General features: G+C 43.3%; 1 protein-coding gene across 1 annotated transcript; it reads right to left on the bottom strand.

The window, feature by feature from the left end:
- Positions 1-6,866: 6,866 nt before the first annotated feature.
- Positions 6,867-9,938, bottom strand: si:dkey-85n7.8 (COX8 domain-containing protein). Its single transcript, XM_021612213.3, has 2 exons — positions 9,735-9,938; positions 6,867-7,379 (listed from the first exon to the last, which is right to left on the bottom strand). Exons 1-2 carry the CDS (start codon positions 9,852-9,854, stop codon positions 7,263-7,265), a joined length of 237 nt encoding a protein of 78 aa, XP_021467888.1. The 5' UTR covers positions 9,855-9,938; the 3' UTR covers positions 6,867-7,262.
- Between the last annotated feature and the right edge of the window lie 748 nt (positions 9,939-10,686).

Below are 10,686 nucleotides of genomic sequence, written 5' to 3' on the forward strand. Positions count from 1 at the left end.
GCTCACCAGTAGCCCTCCGCTTACTGACGAGCTCTGGCCTTTTACTGGACATGAAGTGACAAAATGACCAGCGGAACCGCAATAGAGACAGAGGCGGTTGGTGATTCTCCGTTCCCTCTCCTTAGTCGAGATGCGGATACCTCCCAGCTGCATGGGCTCAGCACCCGAGCCGGCAGAGGAAGATGGTAGTGATGCGGAGAGGGGGGCGACGGAGAGCGCGAGCTCCTTTCCACGAGCTCGGTGACGAAGATCAACCCGTCGCTCAATGCGAATAGCGAGTTCAATCAAGGAATCCACGCTGGAAGGAACCTCCCGGGAGAGAATCTCATCCTTTACCTCTGCGCGGAGACCCTCCAGAAGACGAGCGAGCAAGGCCGGCTCGTTCCAGCCACTGGAGACAGCAAGAGTGCGAAACTCAATAGAGTAGTCTGTTATGGATCGATTGCCTTGACATAGGGAAGACAGGGCCCTGGAAGCCTCCTCCCCAAAAACAGATTGATCAAAAACCCGTATCATCTCCTCCTTAAAGTCCTGATACTGGTTAGTACACTCAGCCCTTGCCTCCCAGATTGCCGTGCCCCACTCACGAGCCCGTCCAATAAGGAGAGATATGACGTAGGCGACACGAGCAGTGCTCCTGGAGTAAGTGTTGGGCTGGAGAGAAAACACAATATCACACTGGGTGAGGAACGAGCGGCATTCAGTGGGCTCCCCAGAGTAACACGGCGGGTTATTGATTCTGGGCTCCGGAGATTCGAAAGCCCTGGAAGTGGCCGGTGGATCGAGGCGGAGATGGTGAACCTGTTCTGTGAGGTTGGAGACTTGGGTGGCCAGGGTCTCAACGGCATGTCGAGCAGCAGACACTTCCTGCTCGTGTCTGCCTAGCATCGCTCCCTGGATCCCGACGGCTGAGTGGAGAGGATCCGAAGTCGCTGGGTCCATTCTTGGTCGGATTCTTCTGTTACGGTGCGTGAATGAGGACCCAAAAGCGAATTAACTTAAACAGAGCTTCTTTAATTACCAAACATAGGTAGGCTCAGACGGACCGGCAGATTCCGACAGGACAAGACAAGGCTACAGCAAACATGACGACAGTCTGGCTCAGGCATGAAACACAACAAACAAGAATCCGACAAGGACAGGAACAAAAACAGAGAGAGATATAGGGACCTAATCAGAGGGAAAAAGGGAACAGGTGGGAAACGGGGTGAATGGGTAGTTAGGAGGAGACAAGGCACAGCTGGGGGAAAGAGGGGGAGAAAAGGTAACCTAACAACGACCAGCAGAGGGAGACAGGGTGAAGGGAAAGGACAGAGACAAGACACAACATGACAGTACATGACAGTATGTCTCTATAAGCTTGGCACATCTTGTCACTGGGATTTTTGCCCATTCTTCAAGGCAAAACTGCTCCAGCTCCTTCAAGTTGGATGGGTTCCGCTGGTGTACAGCAATCTTTAAGTCATACCAAAGATTCTCGAATGGATAGAGGTCTGGGCTTTGACTAGGCCAGGGGTGTCAAAGTCAAATGGACGGAGGGCCAAATAAAAAAATCAGCTACAAGACGAGGGCCGGACTGTTCGAATGTTCATTGAAAAATTTTTAAATGACGCATATAGTCTAGTGAACCTAATTGAACCTACTGAAAACCTAACAAATATATTACAATATGATCAGATAAATAAAGCAATATTTTCTTATGGCTCTGTCAGTAATCTTTAATTTTCAACAGACACAAAAGACAAATTTCCTTTATATAAATATCCCCATAACATGAACATTAAATGAAAGAAACCGGTATTCAAGGCACCATCAGTAGACTATATTTTCTATTTTAGCAAAAGTGGGCTAAATTTACTTCAAAGAAAAAACAATAATAGCAATTTTCTATCATCCACTCAACTGAAATATTTTTAAAATATAATTGGATTGAAATACAAAAAAATAAAGTGCAAAAATCTATTAATCAAAAACAACACTTTGTTTAAGGAGAAGTAACATGCAGTGAAAACAAATATTAAATTTTAACTTTTAAACTTGAACTGAGTAAAAACTCTAAATATGTGATTGCACAGTAATGTTCACTTGTTTGAGGTTGAGGGTGATACTTGGTGGTGTCCCATCTTTTCCACAAGTTCATCAATGTTCGGGGTAAGGCTCTGAGCTGAAGAAATCCTCAGAATTGAGTGGAGGTGTTCAGCAGTAAGTCGACTTCTGTGTGATGTTTTGTTCAGGTTCATCAAAGAAAACAGTTGTTCACACAGGTATGTGCTGCCAAACATAGACAACGTTTGAGCAGCCTGGATGCGCAGCTGGGGCATTGTGCCGGGGAGGAAACGGGCGAACTCCGCAGCACCCACTGCCGCATATTTTGCCCTCAGTGCATCATTGCATTGGAGGTCAATCAACTCCATTTGGAGGTTTGGTGGTGAGCTTTCCACGTCAACAGCAAATGGGTTACCGAGCAGTTCCAACCTGCTTTTTTGTGCTTCAAAGTCAGCAAATCGGCGTCGAAAGTCAGCGGCAAGCATACCTATTTTATCAGCCAACTGTGTGCTCGGGAACGCACTGGTAGAGAGCTTCTCTTTCATGGTCTGGCAGCTGGGAAAGTGGCTCAAATTTTCTTTCCGCATCTGCGTCTCCCACAGAGTCAGTTTGGTTTTAAATGCCTTCACTGTACTGTACATATCAGAGATGACACGATCCCGACCCTGCAGCTGCAAGTTTATTGCATTCAGATGACTCGTAATGTCACACAGAAAAGCCATTTCACACAGAAACATTTCGTCTCGGAGTTGTGTTGTGTCTTTCCCTTTGCTGTCCAAGAACAGACAAATCTCCTCACGAAGCTCGAAACATCTTTGAAGCACCTTTCCCTGGCTTAGCCATCGCACCTCTGTGTGATAAGGCAAATCACCATGCTCCGTTTCTAACTCCGTCAGAAATGCCTTGAACTGGCGGTGATTCAAACCTTTGGCTCTGATAAAGTTAACTGTGCGCGTGATGATGCTCATTACATGCTCCATTTTCAAGGCTTTACCGCACAACGCTTCCTGGTGTATGATACAATGATAAGCTGTCAGCTCACCTGTCGCGTTTTCCTCTTGCATCTTTTCCCGTATCTTCGCCACCAGTCCGCTCCTGTGTCCACACATCGCAGGTGCTCCGTCGGTTGTCAAACCCACGAGTTTTTCCCAAGGCAGCTCCATCTCATTTACACATCTTGACACCTCTTCATACAAATCATGCCCCGTAGTTGTGCCATGCATAGGACGTAAAGCCAAAAACTCCTCTGTCACGCTTAGGTTGGAGTCCACTCCGCGGATGAAAATTGACAACTGGGCAATGTCAGAAATGTCGGTGCTCTCATCCACAGCCAAGGAATATGCAATAAAATCTTTTCCCTTTTTCACAAGCTGCTCTTTTAGATTGATGGACAACTGGTCTACTCTCTCGGCAATGGTGTTTCTGCTCAGACTCACATTTAAAAAGAGTTGCCTTTTTTCTGGGCAAACTTCGTCACAAACTTTAATCATGCAATTTTTGATGAAATCCCCCTCCGTAAATGGCCGGGCTGATTTAGCGATCTCTTCTGCCAAAATAAAACTGGCCTTGACAGCAGCCTGGCCTTGTGATTTGGCTTTTTTGAACAGAGCCTGTCGAGATTTGAGGCCTCGTTTTAATTCCTCTGCCTTTTGTAGCCTTTGTTCCATGTCCATATTCTTGTTTTTGTCCGCGTGTTTCGTTTCATAATGTCGTCTCAGATTATACTCTTTCAGTACCGCCACACTTTCTCCACACAGAAGACACACAGGTTTTCCAGCTACCTTCGTGAACATATACTCCGACTCCCACCTTGTTTGAAACCCCCGGTTCTCAGTATCCACCTTCCGTTTTGCCATTTTTGATGGGTATCTGAAAGTTAATTTTACTGTGATGCTGACGACTGCTGTGCCAATAAATATTGAAATGAAGCAGCCTACTGCTCGGTGCGTCACCTTTGCATTGTGGGAAATGTAGTATTGGTGCGTGTAAATGATCTGCGGGCTGCCGGCTTGCTGCGGGCCGGTTCTAATAATAAATCAAGATCATCCCAGGGGCCGTAAAAAACCTTCTTGCGGGCCGGATGTGGCCCGCGGGCCTTGACTCTGACATATGTGGACTAGGCCATTCCAAGACATTTAAATATTTCCCCTTAAACCACTCAAGTGTTGCTTTAGCAGTATACTTAGGGTCATTGTCCTGCTGGAAGGTGAACCTCGGTCCCAGTCTCAAATCTCTGGAAGACTGAAACATGTTTCTCTCAAGAATTTCCCTGTATTTAACGCCTTCCATCATTCCTTCAATTTTGACCATTTTCCCAGTCCCTTCCGATGAAAAACATCCCCACAGCATGATGCTGCCACCACCATGCTTCACTGTGGGGATGGTGTTCTCGAGGTGATGAGACGTGTTGGGTTTGCACCAGACATAGCGTTTTTCTTGATGGCCAAAAAGCTCAATTTTAGTCTCATCTGACCAGAGTACCTTCTTCCATATGTTTGGGGTTCTCCTACATGCCTTTTAGCGAACACCAAACGTGTTTGCTTATTTTTTTCTTTAAGCAATGGCTTTTTTTCTGGACACTCTTCCGTAAAGCCCAGCTTTGTGGAGTATATGGCTTAAAGTGGTCTTATGGACAGATACTCCAATCTCCGCTGTGGAGCTTTGCAGCTCCTTCAGGGTTATCTTTGTTGCCTCTCTGATTAATGCCCTCCTTGCCTGGTCCGTGTGTTTTGGTGGGCGGCCCTCTCTTGGCAGGTTTGTAGTGGTGCCATATTCTTTACATTTTTTAATAATGTATTTAATGGTGCTACGTGGGATGTTCAAAGTTTGGGATATTTTTTTATAACCCACAACTTCTACACAACTTTGTCCCTGACCTGTTTGGAGAGCTCCTTGGTCTTCATGGTGCCGCTTGCTTCATGGTGCTCCTTGCTTAGTGGTGTTGCGGACTCTGGGGCCTTGAGATCATGTGACACTTAGATTGCACACAGGTGGACTTTATTTAACTAATTATGTGACTTCTGAAGGTAATTGGTTGCACCAGATCTTATTTAGGGGCTTGATAGCAAAGTGGGTGAGTACATGTGCATGCACCACTTTTTGTTTTTTTATTTTTTAGAATTTTTTGAAACAAGTAATTGTTTTCATTTCACTTCACCAATTTGGACTATTTTGTGCATGTCTATTACATGCAATCCAAATAAAAATATTTTTAAATGACAGGTTGTAATGCAACAAAATAGGAAAAACGCCAAGGGGGATGAATACTTTTGCAAGGCACTGTAAGATGGGCTTCTTTTTTAGAAATAGATCTTGCCTCTCCCTAAATAGCAGGAAGCAGATTGTATAGTCAACTTTCCTGCCAGTTCTTGACTATGTTGACACCATTTATCAGTTTGCAGCAGCCACTACTCTTAAACCTTTGGATGCCGTCTACCATAGCGCCCTTTGCTTTATCACAGGGGACAGTTTTAATACTCACCATTGCATCCTGTATCAAAAGGTTGTCCGGTCCTCATTAAATTCCTGCAGATCACTTCATTATTCCCTTTTTGTTTACATAGCTCTCAAAGTTAACTTCTCTGTTAGAACATAAAAACATGAGACACCAAAGCTCTGATTCACAAAGTTGGTTTACTCTTGATGTTCCTCGGGTCTCCATCAAACTAGGTAAATCCACTTTTAGTTTTAAAGCACCTCATTGCTGGAAACATTTACAAAAAACATTACAATATTATGTTCTGGTGCCGCTCAGGCAATTTCAAATATTGATTGGGGACCTTCTTATTGGGGAACGTAATTGTTTTTCTTGAATATTTGTGCTGTGTTATTTATTTTTTTATTTTGTCTATGAAATTGTATATGCAGGGCCCTTGTGAAAGAGACCCTTGTCTCAATGGTGACTCCATGCTTAAATAAAGGTAAATATAAATACATTTGTATATCCCTAACAGCTAAGGTTAGCATTAGGATAGGCTAATCTGATTCCAGATCAGATTTTAAACTGTTCTGGGGGAGTTTTCTTTCCCTCGTCCCCGATAGGGGTGATAAACATGATCCGTGGTCAGGCAGTATCCTGTAAATGTTGTTGTTAAGAGTGTTATCAAGGGCATCTCGGTGGAGTTTAATTGACCCCCATAAGGCTCACTGCACAGACCACCCAAAGGGAGATGGAGAGGGGTGGGTAGGAGTTGACTTAGGCTTGGGTGGTGTGATCTATTTTAGGCTGTGGTCCGATTCCCTCTTCCTTCTCCCTGAACAAGTGTACACTTGCGTACACTTATTCACCTCCCATCATAGGACCTGGTAGAATACTCTGCAAATGCATCCTTCCTTTCTTGCTTCCTTGAAGTAATCACTGATCTGACATAATGTAATTGGTGAAGGTTATAATGGAAAGCTTGCTCACACCAATCTAGTTATATTACTTCAAGGAAACGAGAAAGGAAAGGTGCATTTTAAGAGTATTCAAACAGAGCCATTCATTTAAAAGAATTGTGTAAGAAATATGGCCGAAACTCTACTCTAGTCCCACGCTTACACCAATCCAATGTTTTTGAGAAAGGTGTAGAATCGGAAAGCAACCAGTGAGAAACGTATTGATGTCTTCAATAATTATTCATGTCTTAAATAATCTTGGGTGAACTTTTCTGTTTTACATCCAAAAGCCTTCTGCTCTTTTCTTCAAGCATGGTTATTACAACCTGATTGACACAGCTCTGTACATCATGCATGTATATAATGCACATGTCACAATTGGGATAAGTATAAAGGTACTGTAATTCAGCTTGACAAATGCAATGAACAGACACAGACAAACATTGCCAACACAGCATGTATTTATTGATGATGGCAGTGAGTTGGCAGTTTTACAGACGTGTCATTGCAACTGGATGCAGCAGTGACATTAGGGGCCATATTCATGAGACATTAGACACCATGCTACAGCAATACTCAGAATATTTAAAATAAAAAAAAGACATCATACAAAAACATACTCATGACAGTCATGCAGAAATGTCTTCCATGGTCCCTTCAAAGTGCATGTTATTTTCCCGTTATTATTGTGGCCATTGAATATCATTTATACTGTAGATAATGTGTGTTGTTATACATTAGCAAGGTACAGTATTTGATAGCATGGTGGCTAATATGTTGAATACAGCCGTGGTTTGTAGCGTGCGTGTGTGTGTGTGAAGACGTTGGGGTCTTCTTCTTTACGACGGTCTTGATGAAGGACGTGGTCTTTGGCGGTACTCTGGGATGTGGTGCATGATCCAGCCGGCCGGAGCAAGCATGCCGACAGCAAAGACGGACATGATAAAGAAGCTTTGCTGTGAGGGAGGAAAGGAGGGAGAGGAGAGAAGAAGAGACAAAAAATAAGAGACACAGTAAGAGCCATACGTTATGCACGGGTTGACCCACTACTGTACTAAACCCTCGAAGCCAATTACATTTCTGTTAAAAGACAAAAGTTAATCTGCAGTTGGTAACACTTAATCTAAAGTCTGCAGTTATAAGGCATTATGATGTGGTTATAAGGCATTGTAAGACTTGCCATGAGCATGTATGACCCACTGCCATCTCCTTATGATCCTCACATAATACCAGTTATTTTGAGCCACTTGAACATTTCACAGAGGACCATGACATAATATTATAAGCCTTATAATAGGAAATTATAATAAAACATGAAATAAGAACATTATGTATGTGTTCATACAAACAGTAAAGCATTATACCTGCAGACTTTAACTGTTAGTAAAATATAAATGAGAATGTTACTGCCATCTAATATTTAGAGCTGACATGTCTTTTGTTTAATGTCCAAATCTTCAATCGCGTTTGCTGTATTTGTATGGCTAATTGATAGCAATATAAAGGAAAGTTTGGTGGTATATCATTTCTTCAATCTATTGAGTATACAAGTGTCACTCGAACTACTCCACCCACAAGTATCAAAGGAACTTGTGTTTGAGCCTTCCTTTCTCTTTTGTGGTAGTGTTACATATGTATGAAGGCTTGTTGTGCAATTAACTTACCTATGTCCCTGATACAAATCCCAGAAAAGTATGTCTTCAACTCATTTCAGACTGGCTCATTTCCAGTTGAAGAACTTATTTATGTTTGCAATAAATTCCCATATCAAATATCAACACCAATATCTACTCTGTATTTATTTCATCACTCTGTATTTATTTCATCACAAATGTGCTGTGGGTTATTGGAGTATGGGTATTATCAGAGGTGTTGGAAATAGTCCATTGCGTCCTACACACTGCAGCAGGGATGGGGCCCACAAAGAATCTGAACTCGTCATGAGGGGCCACAGTTGCTCGCGGGTCTGCGTACATGTTGCGTGTGCTCCCTCTCTGGCCTCTAGGTCACCAGACAGCTCGTTAGGGCGCACACCTGTCACCAGCATTACGCGCATAAGGACACTCAACTGGACTCCATCACCTCTATGATTACCTGCCCTTTGTATGTCACTCCCTTTGGATTCTTCCCCAGTTGTCATTGTTCCTGTTTTGTGTCGGTGCACTGTTTGTGTTTCTTGTTTTGTTAATTAATTAATTAAATGTATTCACTCCCTGAACTTGCTTCCCGACTCTCAGCGTACATCGTTACAGTAGCCGTAGTGTATATATATTTATTTTTTTGATCCAATGTCCTTCAAAAGGTAGCGCGGACAGCTAAGCGGCTCAAAGACTACAGACTTTCCCAGGAGGTCTAGGCAGGCCACATTGATCCACATCAGAGCCACCTGCCCCGGGCAATCGATTTTATTATATCCCAGGCTGCTCCCTCATGGAGCTGAGGCGTTCATTGTGTCCATACATTATACATTAGAACCCCTTTATATACTTCCAGCCAAGAGGAAAGCCTATTTTATAGCTCCGGCTCAGAGCTTTCTGGCGCATCCTTGTCTGTCCATTAAAGTCAGTCGCAACCTCTAAGTCTGAACTCAATCATTGATGTCTGAATTGTCTAAATTGTTTACTTCCGTCATGTATTCTAAACAGACTGTAAAATATAGCCAGGGTAGAAGTATGGAGAGGGGTGTCAATAAATAGACATGGATCATATCCTTCCTTACCAAGGCTTTTATCCACGTAGCAGTTCTACGTGTAAAATACATCAGTCTTTCTATAGTTGAGAAATGGCTCTGTGCTGTGTTTGAGATCACTCAAAAATGCAGACATAGCGGAAGAGCCATGGCAGGACACAGCAAAATAAACATTTACCCTGTGTCCTTATCAAATCTACAGCGTGATTATCCTGGTGAAACAACCACCCAATCCAAAGACGAGCTTGCTGCGATCTCTCTCTCTCTCTCTCTCTCTCTCTCTCTCTCTCTCTCTCTCTCTCTCTCTCTCTCTCTCTCTCTCTCTTTAAATTAAATTACATAGAATGTTTGAGGCAGGACAAACAAAATGCTGGTCTGTCTGTCTGGTAAAAGTAAACTAAAGAAACATCAAACACAATGGGCTAGTTTATGCCTAGGACTAAAAATCATGCACAATAAAACATCTAAATCCATTGAAACTTCTTTTAAGTTCAGTACTATGCTTAATCTAGGCCTCAGGAAATTAATATAGAAGCAACAGTCCCTTGGCACATTGAGTGAGTTCCAAATTAGAGAGGACTGTCTACTGTATCAGCAGAGAGTCCCTCAGTGCAACACTCACCCCAGGTCCGATCTTGGTCTTGGGTGGCTTGCTGTAGATGCTGGACCTCCTGTCTTGCAGGACCATTTTAGCCCGTACCAGAGACGCTGCCTGGGGGACCCCCTTCAGGGCCATGACCATCCCGACAGTTGTGAATGTGTGGGGATGTGAGGGATGGGGGAGGAAGTCAGCGCATGTAGCTCTTGAGCTTTGGGTCTCAAGAGTGCTGAGGAACCTCCCAACGCATGTGAAATAGACCCCAGGACCAGTCACATAAACATGGGTGGAGTCAGGAGGATGGTTTTTAGGCAATCAGAAGGGGGGGGGGGGGGGGGGGTTATCAGGGCCATGTTGTTCAGCAATAGCTCCTGTTGTCGTCAGGCAGATTTGTGATCTTGAGGACTGCATGGAGACACTGTCTGGAACTTTTTGAGAAACCATCTGTTGAATGGCCTTAAGTCAACGTAAGGTTCGGGCATGATTTGTATCTGTAAAAAATGTTGAACTAAGGCTGTGTCGAAGACTTGATTTAAAGGGAGTTGGTCTTCGATTGATGTCAAGGTAGTATTTAACCCTGACGCCATAAACCTTTTTTTCCCAATGATCCAACTTTATGGACATGAATAAGTGGGCCAGAGCTCATCATCCTCTAATGATGTAATAAGCATTAAAAAAACAAAGCATCCTTCTGCTTTCATGACTGATTAGTACTCATTACCTGATTTCAGTATGTCTTGGTCATTAAAGTTTAGTTGATAATTACTGTCAGATTTTGGCTTGAATGTTGGATGTAGGGTTCATAAACATATGTTACAACAATGTCTTATCCCATGAAAACAAAGAAATTGGGCAAACAGTCAAACAATATAATATTTTGCTCATAGAGATCTAGTCTGGACAATATTTTCTATAGGGACTCCATTTTGCTCAAAAGGCAAAAGTTCCCTATAGCCTCTCTATTCTACTGTAGGCC

Source organism: Oncorhynchus mykiss, chromosome 8 (genome assembly GCF_057628025.1).
Source record: "Oncorhynchus mykiss isolate SJ-2025 chromosome 8, ASM5762802v1, whole genome shotgun sequence".
NCBI classification, from domain to species: Eukaryota; Metazoa; Chordata; class Actinopteri; order Salmoniformes; family Salmonidae; genus Oncorhynchus; species Oncorhynchus mykiss.

What these genes read in the sequence shown, in the direction of transcription:
- si:dkey-85n7.8 (XM_021612213.3), bottom strand. Translation starts at nt 9,854, where the DNA reads ATGGTCATGGCCCTGAAGGGGGTCCCCCAGGCAGCGTCTCTGGTACGG. An exon ending in AGACCAAGATCGGACCTGGG is followed by an intron (nt 7,380 to 9,734) that starts GTGAGTGTTGCA and finishes CCTCCCTCACAG; the next exon opens with CAAAGCTTCTTTATCATGTC.